Genomic DNA, 14,826 nt, shown 5'->3' on the forward strand with positions numbered 1-14,826 from the left:
TTATCATGTATTACAACTATATCCTGGTGCCTGGTCTAAATGAAAAGTCAGTGAGTGATCAGTCATTATGAAGTGTTTGCCCCTGTTTGGCCTAACTCAGACCTACTCTGGAGTGGATACTTTTTAGTACCACGTTTAGTACCACTTTCTCACCACTCTACCCAGGTCCTTGTAGTGGAAAAGTGGGCGGTCTGGTGTGGAGTGGTGGAAAAGGGGCTTTAGAAAGTAACGGCTCCCTACTGCAAACCAGATCCCATCGTTCATTTCAAAGAGCCGTTCAAAAGACTTGATTCGTTTGCGTACAACGTCCTACCTCACACATGAAGTGCCTCATTTTTTTTTCTAATGACTTCACAGCCCTCCTCGACCCACGCCATTCTCACTAGTTTTCAGTCAAATAAGTGTGTCAAAGACTAAATATAACCCGCCTCAGTCGCAGTTTAAGAAACAGCGTGGCTTTTAAGATCTCAATATTTTATGCCCTCCAAGTGTGGATGGAGTTTAGGCCACTAAATGCCCTGCAGAGCTCAGCTAGCGGGGGGGAAAAAGGCATGTTTCTAAAGAAACCGGCGGCCCGGTTGCACTCTGGGATAATTCCTCACATCGCGGGCACGGCTGTGTTCAGCAGAGCATGGAGTTGTTAAGACATGTCGAAAACGGGGGAAACGTACGTCTCTCTGCCCCTTTTGTTTCACAACGTGTTCTCCCTGAACGCTCTGATTAAACCATTTTCATTTTGCTCCGAGGTAAATGGACTTTGGGCTCTGCGGCGGCACTCTACTTCAAAATGTAAATTGTTTCAAACCAGTTACGTAAATCCCCCTCAAGGCAAGATCCCAAGTCTTAATTTAACTCGTAAAGACTCGGGATTTACTGTGTGTACACAGTGTCAGTCATGTATAACCAGGGGCGGGCTGGCCATCTGGCATACAGGGCATTTGCCCGGTGGGCTGGTAGGCTAGGGGGCTGGGGGGGCTGGTGGCAAAAAAAAAAAAAAATGTTGTTTTTCCGTTGGGTGCGGAGTATAGAGTACAGAGTCTGCGTGCAGAGTCTCAGTTTGGTGTCTGTGTCATGCTCTAGTATATAACATACAGTAGCCTATAGCCTACTGCATATTGAGCAATCAAATACAACTTGTTTGTCCAATTCTCAGATCAATATGCTTATTTTACATTCATTAGCTAACTAGCTAAAGTTCTGACACATTTTGGCACTAATCATGTTCATACTCCGCTTGTTGGTGGTGAGAACTGTACTCTAACTTATACAATTTATTGATTGTGTAGTTATCATTTATGTTGTTTGTAAAACTTGTAGTATTAAACACGGTGTATTTATATGTGCCGCCCTCGATCGGTAGAGTATCTTCGCGCGCGCTGGTTGTGGGGGCTGGTCTGGCCAAGATGCCAGGGCTGAATTTTAGTCCCAGTCCGTCCCTGTGTATAACCGCCCTTTGATGCAACGCTTTAATTTATATTGACATCAGATAGTAATCTGTGTTGTACAATTGCAATTTAGGCATTTAGCACACACCCTTATCCAGAGTGACAAGTGTGAAATCAGAGTAAGCCGAGTTAAGGCAACAAGACGACAGGGTAAATAGCCACACAAATAGAAGTACAAAGAGAACTGCAGCTCTTCAAAGAAACTAGGATACCAGGTACACATCAAACCTAGCATCTGTCTAACAACATGCTATCTAAATAACATTCTTGGGATTTGTGGTCGAGCGCGACAAATCTAAGTAACAAAAAACACTGTTGTTGTTGCAACAGTAGTAGTAGTAGAATCAGTGTCGGATTCCATTCGGTTCCATTTGTTCACTCGAGGAGTTCAATTGACACTGAGGATTTTCCTTGTGTACAGTGATGTGTACAGAGAGAGAGAGAGAGAGAGAGAGCGTCTTAACATATGGCTGAGGCATGTGAACGATAACAGGCCCGCAGTCACATAACAGATCACAGATCAGAGACCTTCAGGGCTTTGCAGGCAGGCGGCAAAGGAAGAATATCTTTATTTACATCAAAGTGCCTTGGCTGCCATCTTTCCTTCTGAGGTCAACGTTAACAGGATGCAGTCGACGTGCCACTAAAATAAGCCATGCAATCGGATCTCCGGCTGACAAGAGAGGACAGAGGGGGTCTTGGGGAGGTGGGGCCAAGTCCGGTTCTGTTCCTGAGAGGTAAACACAGGATAACAAACCTTCTCGCCAAACTACTCCACCAGGGCCCAGGGTTATAGTGGATTCAGAGCATAGGCTAAAACTAGCAACGCCACACCCACTTACACTGTGTACGATGGATGTCCCCCATCTTCCGTAAATAGCAGACAATGTGCTGGCATCACGTCTACATCTAGTAAACATTCACAAAACACTTATCCCCTGACAACATTCTGACAACACCAGTTGTGGGAACTTTTGTTCCCGAGTAACAGGATCACTTAGGCTCTGTTACAAGTTTCCATAGCGCAAGATGATAGCGAGTTATCGCTAGAATGCTGTTTGGAACAATTACCATGTCGCCACACACTGATGTGTCCGCAGTCAGCTGTTCTCAAAGTGGGGTCTGGACTCGGAGACCCCCTATGGCAGGGGTTCCCAAACTTCTTTGTCTCGGGGCACCCCATGAATCTTTTTTTAATCCGAGGCACCCCTACATTATAATTTTCACTCCCAGCACCTTATATTTATAGCATATTGTCGTTCTCGGGTGGAAACCTTGTATGTCCAAAACCGTTCGTTTTGTATTATCATCTACAAAATGTACTAAACTAGTGAAAACAGCAGATCTACAAGCACACAACGCCTCGCATCGCGAGGCGTTGTGTGCTTGTAGATCGGCTGTTTTCACTCGTTTTGTGCGACAGTCTTGTATGATGAAGCAGGGCTTTGCTTTACCAAAAGACGTACACATTTGAAACTTGGAGATACGAGGTTTCTGCCCAGCGGTGACGATATTTTAGTGATTGTGTTGCGAGGAAAACTTTGAGATAATAGCCATTTTGGTTATAACTGACTGAAAATAACTTTGTACTTCAAGTTTAAAGTGATACTAAATATTTTTTAAGTGTCCAAATAAATTCCAAATTATCAAATTATCTCGCTGCACCCCTGGACTGCCGTTGCAGCACCCCAGGGTGCCCCGTCACCCACCTATGGTATGTCAAGTTTAATTCAACTGTCATTGAGCCCAATAAGAGAATCTCTAAGAATGACTAATCAGATCGTATAGGTTGCTCTCTCTCTCCACTATAGGAAAAATAAATTCTGCACACCAGGTAGCAACGGTTGGTTTCCAATTTATTATAAAGTTGAGTGACATTTCGAGCACGAAAGCTCTTCCTCAAACTTTATTATAAGTTCTTGGAGGCTTGGTGCTTGAAACGTCACTCAACTTTATAATAAATCTTTGGGAACGGGAGCTACCTGCTGGTGTGCAGATTTTATTTTTCCTGCATGGTGAAACTTTTGTTGATTCAGCAGCACCCTGCCAAGTAGACCTGGGATGCGCAGTGTCTTTTGTATTATTTTTTTCTTCATTCTCCCCGCTGTCACCCAGTCCCCACATACAGTTACATGTAGACAATTCTGTACTGAATCTATTCTAACAACAGAAATATGGACTCTTAAGCTGGTTCCACACTGCACTGCGTTTTTTCATTGCGTTTTGGAAATCCAAAATCCTCTAAAGCATTTTTCAGGCCAAGGAGAGAGAGAAGAGAGAGAGAGCAAGGGACTCAGAGGGCGGCAGTGTGCAAACGATATTTACGCGCTCCGAAACGCACTCCAATATTCGGCCCGAAAAACGCAGCAGTGTGCAACGACCTTTATGGGTGTCCCTGACACAAGATCTTTTCAAACGGGGGTCCACATCTTAACATATGCATCAATTTGGGGGTCCTTGTAATGAAAATGTTTGAGAACCACTGCTCACTTAATCACTTAAACCCTATACTTTTTTAGCTGACCGGGGCCCCCCAGAGCTCTATACTAGATCTTCTAGTACTTCGCTGTACTAAATCGAAAATCTAAGAACTGCTATTTTCGCCAAATGTTCACCCCTGAATAGTGATGCTGGGTTCAAGTGGCTAAGACAGTGTTTCTCAACCACTGTGCCTGGGGACCTTTGGTGTGCCACTGAGAAGGGTCAAGTGTGCCCCTTGAAACTGCTTGAAAGCCAGTATTGCATTTATCATTTTTAAAATGATTTAAACTAGTGAAAGCAGCCGATCTACAAGCACACAACGCCTCACGGTTCGAGGCGCTGTGTGCTTGTAGATCAGCTGTTTTCACTACTGTTGTGCGACAGCCTTGTATGATGAAGCAGGGCTTTACTTTGCAAAGAAACGTACACATTTGAAACTTGGAGATACAAGGTTTCTTCCCGACAGTGACGATATTTACACCCCCGGATTATGTTGGTGTGCCCATGGATTCTTGGGACATTAAAAGTGTGCCCATGCAGAAAAAAGGTTGAGAAACACTGGGCTAAGATACAGGGATACTGAATGCATTGAGGGGAATGTGGCTTTAATCAAACAACATATTTTGCTGTCTAGCAATCCTGAGTCACCGGTAAATCAGAGTCTGTCAGTCCTTCTGAAGTGTGGATCACACAACTTCCCAGAGACAGCGGCAACAATGTGAGATCTCTATTCCCCTGGAGGCCTCTCTCTGGTACCCAGATTGTCACCAAGGCAGGGCATGTTCATTCAGAGGAGTCACATGCCCACCCCGGCCCCCCCCCATCCAAAACCTCCTCCACAGGCGCCTATGAGAACAAAGGGTGTCCCTGTCACAAACAATGAACAATAAATCCTTCCAGTGGCAGAAAACAGAGTTGGGGAGTAAATCCCACTTTTTTCCACCAACTTCTCTGGTATTCGGGGGAAGGGTTATATATTGACTTCTATGAATGGACTGATTTTGGCGGCCTACATTATCATAATAATAACTTAGCACTTCTGAGTTGTCGCGTATTGGCCCGGCTACTGCATATTATTACCTCGAGTATGACAAAAACTCTCTTCTGCGTTACTGTGCACACTATAAGCTGTTTACTGAATGAGATTAGTGTCAAGGGTGAGGGTCAAATAAAAAAGGCAGTGCAAACTGCCTTCCATGCTTCCAGCTGCAAAATGAATTGCATCGAATTCACCTTTGATTTCAGTTGTGTAGAATCTTTTGTAGGCACATGCAATGCATTTATTATAGCTCTCAGAACACACTGAGAACAAAGTCGCTCCGTGTTATTCACCTCAACTTAAGTTGGGCCATTATTTCTTAAAGCAAACGTATACTTTTGGTAGAGGTTGTTACCTTGCCATTATGTAACCCCAAATATTGGCGAGATATCTTCAGTAGTTGCTCCATTGATAATCCAAAATATTCTCCTAATTGTCTTACACTGCAAGATGAAACAGGTCTCAAAGACAAACTTTTAGCACATAAATGAAAGCAAACAAAGCAGATCCTGACAATACTGTATGTGACATAACAAAATATTTTTTATAGCCTATATATAAAACAGTTTAGATCCAGATCTGCGGATCCAGTCCGGATCTTCTTCGTAACTGAAACAGTCAAATCAGTTGACATTTTTATTTTACTATTTAATCGGATTGTGAGCTTGTTTTAGCTATTTTCACTATCTGTCGTACAATGAGGTATATATACAATATATAGTGTTTAAGTAGTTCATATATTTGTTGGAGGGGGGGCTTTTCGCGTTTTTATTTTTAGATGGGATAACAGAAAGACAGGAAACGGAGGGTAGAGGCAGGGAAGGACATGGAATCGATTAAGTGGTTGACGCGCTATCCGGTCATCCACCGACGTGCCGCCACAGGTCTGATTCTAACAAGCTGCTCATGTACTGTAAATCAAAGAGTTTTTTATACAGTTATTGGTTTTTAACGAGACGCCAATCGTGTGAACACAAATCCTCGAGGCAAAGAACATCAAAGCTACGAGCAACTATCTAAAAGTGAATCATACTTATAATTCTTATTTACAGCGATTTCAGGGGCGCGCGCGCTATGTGTGCGTGCGTGCGTAGTTGCGTACATATAAAGCAGTGCCTACATCATACTGAGTTGCGTAAATAACAGTAATCTTCAAGGCTGGTTCTTCTGATCAAAGATGTCACCCAGGTATGTTGGAAGCTGGTTCTCTACCATTACACTTTAATGACGACAGGGAGGAGACTGTGTGAGACATTGTGGGGGGAAAAACCCAAACGCTTCAAGAAAAGCCAGACAAACCACAAAGTACCTGATATCTGCCCTAGCTTGTATTTACACCCCCGGTAGCTGTGTTCACTGTTGTGATCAGGTTAAACGTCAGCAGCTAATTTAAACAACACAGCTGTGTGTGTGCGTGTGTGTGCGTGTGTGCGTGTGTAGGGCTGTCACGATTATGTCATTTTAGGTGACGATTAATGGTCATTCAAATAATTGCGATTAACGATTTAATTGTGTTTTTGTCGCTGACAATTACATTTCTGTTTGGCTTTTAGGCTTTGAAGTTGCAAATGGCAGATATGAAACATAACCAAAATATACAAAGAAATTACTGACATATTTGACAACTTTATAATAAAAAAAAAACATCGCAACGCGTTGTGAGCTTGTAGATCAGCTATTTCCACAATTTGTAACTTTTTTAACGATTATGAAAAAGAATCGCGATTATGTCAAATAATTGCAATTAGACGATTATGTCATAATTGTGACAGCCCTGTGTGTGTGTGTGTGTGTGTGTGTGTGTGTGTGTGTGTGTGTGTGTGTGTGTGTGTGTGTGTGTGTGTGTGTGTGTGTGTGTGTGTGTTTGTTTGTACCGTATATATGGGGGGTGGTTGTTGGGTGTGAGGAAAAATAGTTGTACAACATGTCCAAGTATTGAAGGGCACAGTGCAAGCCAACCACACGCAATATCCACCTTTTGTTTTCTGTGGTGCGCTGTTTGACAGGAGCCAGGAAATAAGCCCTTTATGTATAAGAAGGAAACATAACTGTGTGTGCGTGTTTGTGTGTGTGCGTGCGTGCGTGTGTGTGTGTGTGTGTGTATTGTTGAACATATTGTATTGTTCTACATATTGTATTGTGTACATGTGCACGCGCACACGTGTCAATTGTAACTGTGGATATGTGCGCATATTTTCCATTGTGAGGTGGGAAATAGGGATGGGCCGATACACGACATTATCGTTCATCGTGATTAGAAACACTCACGATAATCGTATCGTGGAGATTTGATATATCGTGATATCGTCCTCCGTCATGCACTGGGTTCAATTCACCTTTTATTTGCCGAGCTGCATATCCGGTACCTCTTAAAACCTCTATAATTGGTAAAAGGTACTTATAATATACGTACTTGATACAGTCTTTTTTTCACTCTCTTTAAAATGTCTTTGCCAAAAAATAGCCGATCTACAAGCTTGTATTGCAAAAAAATTTGGCAAATGTTCCGCCCCAGGATAAGGGATTTTGATTATCGCGATAATATCGTAAATCGCGATTTCTTTCGTCACAATAATCGTGATATGAAATGTTCATATCGTCCCATCCCTAATACTGGGAAACAATAGAAACCCAACCTTAAAGGAGGGTCCGCTGCACCTTTGACACATATGGGGGTTTCAGTTGATGCGTAGCTGCTCACCTTTGAAGGACAGATGAACTCGCGGAGCGGACGGCTGGAGACCGGAGATCCTGTAAACACATAAGGCCAGCAGGAGAGGCAGGGTTCCACGCGCTGCCATGGTAACCGCCATGCAGGTGACTGACCGACCCACAGAGATCTAAATCTGGATTAAACAACGACAAGGAAAAAAAATGAAATGGAAAAATGACTATTATTGCACGGTACCTTATGACAGTTATGAGGAAAGGATAGCACCGGGGAATGAAAGAAGAACAAGAGACAGCCCCTCTCTGTGTTGTCTGTCTCTCTCTCTCTCTCTCTCTCTCTCTCTCTCTCTCTCTCTCTCTCTCTCCCCTCCTTTCTTTCTCATTCCCTCAGATCTCTCTGATCAGAAGATTGGCACGCAGCCTGTGAGCAGCAGATTTATCGTTTGGCAGGGAAGAATGTGATGTCCAAATAATCGACACACCTGCTCTCTATAACATACAGTATAGTGGTCCTACTCTTTATTTAGAGCACCGCGTATAGAAGGCTAAAGTGTAAAAGCAGGGGTCTTCAACGTTTTCAGGCCAAGGACCCCTTAGCTGAGAGAGAGATGAAGCAGGGACCCCCACAACCTGTATAGATTCCATCTAGTTTCATTGTTTGACAGCACGATCATCAGTGTATTTTGGATTCATGTCAATTTATGTTTTCAGATATTTAACCACTTGAACCGTCACTACTTAACTTGACATTTCACTCTGTACTTAGTCTGCTCTTTTCCCCCTCTACGCCAAACGTCTTTGCCGAAAATAGCCGATCTACAAGCTCACAACGCCTCGCGCTGTGAGGCGTTGTGAGCTTGTAGATCTGGTATTTTTGGCTAAACTTCTCAGGTGCTCAAAAAAAAGTTTCTATCACACAAAGATTTGGAGGACCCCCTGTAGTAACTCTGAGGACCCCCTAGGGGTACCGGACCCCCTGTTGAAGACCCCAGGTGTAAAGACTGCACACAAGTTGGAAACACAACCCAGTTCCTGCTCCTGAGTAATTACACTGATTATTATAGATAATAATAGTCAGTTTTGTTACCATTGTTACTTTAAAGTTGTACTATGTAACTTTTTTTATAAAACAAATCTTAAAATTCTCCTAACTATTAAATCACAAAAGTTTTAGAAGATCCGCGCCGTGAATTTCAGCCTGTAAAGCCTTCTCTATATGTAAACTGAGATCCTTGCCGTGGACCGGATCTCGCGCCAAAATTGCGTCATCACACTACCGGCCAATCACAGCGAGGGTTATACAACTGCCGGCCAATCACAGCGCATCTTGAAGTGGGGTCGCTATGGCAGCCATATTTGTTGTCGCCCGTTTGTACCATCCCTTCTCTAGGTAATTTCGCCTACCAGGCAGGGTGAAGGAGTCCGTATCTCTGGAATTACTGAACGCACAGGAACAAGGGACCCCTTAAAAGATAGATCTCAGCGAGGTGGAGGCAGACGCGGGGGTCTGAAGGTACGAAAAACGGACGAAAGACGCGGACGCGACCGCGGTTTGCTATAGGGCTAATGACCACTAGTTGGGCAACTTACACAGTATGGCTTTAAATGTTATATTTTGAGCTGACACTCATCAATAGAGCTCTCTCGCTCTCTCTGATACAGGGGTCTTCTACAGGGGGTCCTCCAAATCTTCCAATCCTTTTTATATAACAACAACTTGAACCCTAGTGTCCATATTCTAAGAACTGTAGCCCAAAAATAGCAGATCTACAAGCTCACAACATGAATCCAAAATACACTGATGATTGTGCTCTCAAACGGTGAAACTATATGGAATATATATGAACAGGTTGTGGGGGTCCCTGCTTCATCCCTCTCTCAACTAAGGGGTCCTTGGCCTGAAAACGATACACTGATGATTGTGCTGTCAAACGATGAAACTATATGGAATCTATATGAAATGGTTGTGGGGGTCCCTGCTTCATCCCTCTCTCAGTCTCAACTAAGGGGTCCTCGGCCTGAAAATGTTGAAGACCCCTGCTCTAATATATCATCAAATTACTTGTTCAGAAATCTACTACATAGACAGGCGCTCCAGTTTCTTACATTTTACCACTTAAACCATATGCTATTGTTATACGTATATCATTGACAGGAGACCCCCAGGGCGTTATACTAGGAGGACAGCTCATTTTCCCCTCCACACCAAAGCCCCTTTTCGACTGCAGCTTTAGCACCACCACACCACACCACACCACACCACACCACACCACACTGCACCACATAAAAATATCTTCATTTTCCATTACACAAAAGTACCCCTATCGGTAAGAAACAAATTGACCCTTTTAACTGTGATTATAATACAATATAAATTTGTATTACAACTATCCTAAAGTATAATGCACTATAATGGATTATTTATAACTATGATTATAATACACTATAAAGTATGAATTTATTACTATGATAATTATAATACACTATAATAGATTATAATAGTGGTTATAACTCAATAGAATCTATTATCATGTATTACAACTATATCCTGGTGGTCTAAATGAAAAGTCAGTGAGTGATCAGTCATTATGAAGTGTTTGGCCCTGTTTGGCCTAGCTCAGACCTACTCTAGATTGGATACGTTTTAGTACCACGTTTAGTACCACTTTCACTCCACTCTACCCAGGTCCTTGTAGTGGAAAACCTGGCACAAGTGGGCGGTGTGGTGTGGAGTGGTGTGGTGTTGGGCCTGTGGAAAAGGGCTCAAGTAATGTTTTTTTTTTGCAGAATGGGGACACAAGCGTCCAAGTGTTTAAGGGTGTTGAGGGTTATAACCTAATAACTGCTGTTCTTTAACTCATGCATTCATTATGCCTCTGCACTTTGCTGGAGACGATTCCATATAGGCTATAAATTATGAATACTAAAAGCCGAGTCCATAACGTCCATTAAATTGTGTGGCCCCCCGCAGGTGTGTGGGGACCCACTGTACAGAGTGAATGGTCAAGTTTATGAAGTATTGACGGTTCAAGTGGTTAAATATCTGAAAACACAAATTGACATGAATCCAAAATACACTGATGATTGTGCTGTCAAACAATGAAACCATATGGAATCTATGAACAGGTTGTGGGGGTCCCTGCTTCATCTCTCTCTCAGCTATAAGGGGTCCTTGGCCTGAAAACGTTGAAGACCCCTGCTCTATACTAACAAAATGATGGTGAACAAACCATCCACCGTTATTGTGGCAGTGATACCAATTACAAACTGCAATAATTCACAGAAATCTAAACAAAATCATCAAAGGAATGCCTTGTAAGCATTATAGTCAACGTGTGGTGAAAACAGAAGCACTGGTTACCATGTTTTATTCCAACCATGTTGGCCTGGCTTCCTGAAATGAAAATATTATTGTGCCAACGGAAACAAATCTAATCTGATCGATTCCTGTGTTAACTTAAAACAATTCATCTGGAAATTGTGGCCTTTGTTTGGAGTAGCCTCACAGCCCTGAGCCTTGCCAGAGGGCAATGCTACGAAGTACCAATACCATCTCCCAATTCTGTGACTTTCTCTGTCTGACAGATTGAGAAAATGTAAAATATAACAACTGTCACCAGCATAAAGATGATTGGATTAAAAATCCCTGTTGGGGCAATACCCTCATGTTTGACTTAAGTCATAAGACTCATGGTAGATCGATGTTCCTTTCATGCCAACAACATAGCCTACAACAAACAAAAGTAGGCCTACACAAGACCTATACATGCAATCCATTAGGCCTACTAGTATTATTATTATTATTATGTATTACTATGATAATTATAATACACTATAACAGTAATTATTATAACACAATATAATCTATTGTCATGTATTACCGTAAAACTATATCCTGGTGGTCTAAATGAAAAGTCAGTGAGTGATCAGTCATTATTCATGAAGTGTTTGGCCCTGTTTGGCCTAGCTCAGACCTACTCTGTCTGGATTGGATACTTTTTAGTGCCACTTTCACACCACTCTACCCAGGTCCTTGCAGTGGAAAACCTGGCACAAGTGGGCGGTGTGGAGTGGTGTGGTGTTGGGCCATGTCAGTGGAAAAGGGGCTTATAGATCTATCCAGTTGAATAAAATAAATGAAATAAAATAAAACTCTGAAGGACAGGTGGTGGCAGATAACTGCCAACATGGGCTGTAACTGCACAAGAACAAATCATCATGACAAGAAAATCTTCGAACTGTCGACCTTCAGTGGTGAAGTCATGTGTTTACCTGTTCACTCAACATCCCAAGACAGGACCCATCAGATAACAGCTTGTCTTGGGTTAAAGGGGCTATCTCCACCATCTACACCAGTGCTTCTCAAACCTTTTCATGTCAAGGACCCCCAAATTGACCCTTATTAGCCCGCGGACCCCCATATAAGAGCTTTTTACGGCTCTAGCAGCGACTCTCAACCATTTTAATTTCAAGGACCTCCAGGCAGTTTGACATGCATTAGGCTCGGGGACCAATGATTTGATTGATTGACTGACTGATTGATTGAAGACTTTATTAGAAGTTTGCATAGGAAAAGGTACAGTTTCATGACGGTACAGTTCACTGGTACAAGGTCTACTAAAAGGAGATCCTGGAAAAGACTAAGCTTATTTCCACAGGAAACCACAGGAAACCATCTGCGGATAGAACACAGTAGCCTACTATGCAGTATATAGTCAGGAAAAAAGGGGAAAACAATTTAAAAATAAAAAAATAAAAACATACAGTAGGTAAATACAAAGAGGGGTCAGGGGAGGGGGGGGGCTGCAGGGATGTTTGTTTTTACCAGTTGCGAACGGCTGCTGCCTGTAAGTGTTTTTTATTTAAAAAAAAAAGATAGGCCTATAGAACTTACCTTGTTGTCTTTTTTTAATAACCGACCCGCGGCTGGTGAGTGTCGTGAAGGCTTCGCAGATCCAAGACTGACGAGATGGTATCGCTACATTCCGTGCGTAATAACGCGCGTTGTTGGCACAACAACACCGGGAACTGAGGGATCACTCGGCCAGACCTTTCAACCAACGAGCAGAAATTAACTCCAGACCGCACGAAAGTGTCTTCTTGAATAAATTCCCTTGACGCCAGGTCAGTCGCAAGAGTCCACCAGAAGCAAAACAAGAAAACAGGTATTAAATCCCCGAACACGTTTAGGTCAAAAACTTGAAATTGTCCGATATCGATGTCAACAATCACTTGACGTAATCAAGACGGTGGGTCTGTTTATCCTTTCATGAGGCTCCTTGCTGTCTGTCTGACTGCCTGGAGTGACCATCAAGTAATGCAGGTGTTTAGATTCTCCAGTCCGTTCTGTTGGAACCCCCTCTTCCTCCTCCTCCTCCTCCTCCTCCCAGCCAGTGGCGTCAGTTCAGAAAAAGCTAAGGTATGGCAACATGACTGGTGTGGGGCGTGCGTGCAAGACACCAGTCATGTTGCCATACCTTAGCAACAGGCACGGTGAAAAGTACATTTTATTATTTCCCCCTAGTAGCCAAAGGTATGGCAGCTGCCATAGCTTGCCATACCCCAATTGACGCCTCTGCTCCCAACTGCTACCTCCCCTTCCTCTGCTCTCCTATGCTGTTGCATGCATTGCCCCAGGGGTGTCGCATCAAATTCTGGGCCCCGGGTACAAGGATTCACTGTGGGGGCCACCATGAATGTTCTTCATAGGGGGAGGAGGGGGTTTAAACCATTTAGACTGGGAACGCATTACGCATTATTTTGTGCTTTAACTATTGAAAAATAGCACATATACAAGCTCACTGAGAGCTTGTAGATCTGCAATTGTTGAAAAATCGTGAAAATGTGTTCAAGTCTTTGAATGTTTCAAATCCTTCTAAGGTTTTTAGAAAAACCTAAGTTTCTATGTCAGTGGTGCTCAAACTTTTTCATGTGAAGGTCCCCCAAAATGATATGTATGCTATTTGGCCACGGCCCACCATCTCTAAATATTTAGTTGCAGGGACCCCCAGAAGCAAAATTTGAGTTACAAATGTTCGATTAAAAAATACAAAGATTTGCACACATTTTCACGTCTTTTCAAAAATAGCAGATCTATTAAGCTTGCAGCGCGGCACTCGGTGGCGCGCTGTGAGCTTGTATATCTGCTATTTTTCAATAGCTAAAGTATAATATAATTCCAGGCCCCTCCACCTTGGGCCCTGGTAACTCAGTCCCACTTTTCCCCCCTTGTGACGCCCCTGGTTGGCCCACGGCAGCAGCCCTGCTAAATCATATGTTTAACCCTCTTGCTGCTGTCTCTCAGTCTGCAATAAGAGGTTTAAAAATGTTTAGTTTAAATTAGCGATTATCAACCTTTTTCCATTTTCAAAGACCACAGTTTGATATGCCATGCATACTGTAGTAATGCAATAGTTACTAGAGCCCCATTTGATTCACTGAGATTTTCAACCTTATCCATAATCCATATCCATATAACTAGCTCACTAATGCTCAGAATATACATTTCTGTCTACTTGCTCTGTATATGTCTCAGTCAGAGGTGGGTGGTATTACCTTATTAGCCTACTTTCTATTGATGTTAAAAACAATGGCTTCTATTTCAGCATGTTCTTTCAAGGAAGAGAATGGCTGTAGTTTCCACCAGCCTTGAAACCTCATCAATTATTGGTATAGGTGGGTTTCTTTGAACTGTTCATAGCCCACCAATAATGAGACACAGAGCGAGTAGGCCTAGACAGAAATGGTGCAATATGAAGAATATGGTTGAAAATGGGAAGTGCTCCTGTATTCTGAGAATGTGTCCACATTTGTACACTCTCTGAGTTACAGACCCATGACAGGTTTATCTGGTTCCTTCCTAACTATCAGTCATTTAGTTGGGGACCCCAAGGATCCCCAGACCCCACTTTGAGAACCCTCCTGGTGTAGAGGTGAAACAGATTTATATGAATAATTATTATAACATATTACTCTGTTGTCAGAGCACTCAGCAGGGACGTGCAGAGAATGTTAGAGAGGCAGGGGCTGACATTTCTAAAGGGACCTTTTGGTGAAAATATTGAAAATAGAAGACCTCCAAGCTCACAACGCGTCTGATACCATACAAAACTAAGCATAAAAAACACAATACTGGAGATGTGGTGTAACGGCATGGATTTCTACACAGAGAGGGCAATTCTTTCAACATAA

The 14,826-nt window shown here is 42.8% G+C and overlaps 1 protein-coding gene across 1 annotated transcript in view; it reads right to left on the reverse strand.

Annotated features, from left to right (window-relative positions):
- LOC308291576 (semaphorin-3F-like) overlaps positions 1-7,778 on the reverse strand; it is a gene marked incomplete at both ends in the record, with an annotated part of 32,408 nt that extends 24,630 nt beyond the window's left edge. The window contains one exon of the mRNA XM_080733618.1: positions 7,667-7,778. Coding sequence (XP_080589744.1) covers positions 7,667-7,778 — 112 coding nt within the window. The remainder of the gene's footprint in view (positions 1-7,666) is intronic.
- Positions 7,779-14,826: the final 7,048 nt, after the last annotated feature.

Source organism: Nannobrachium achirus (assembly GCF_963921795.1).
Source record: "Nannobrachium achirus genome assembly, chromosome: 9".
NCBI lineage: Eukaryota > Metazoa > Chordata > Actinopteri > Myctophiformes > Myctophidae > Nannobrachium > Nannobrachium achirus.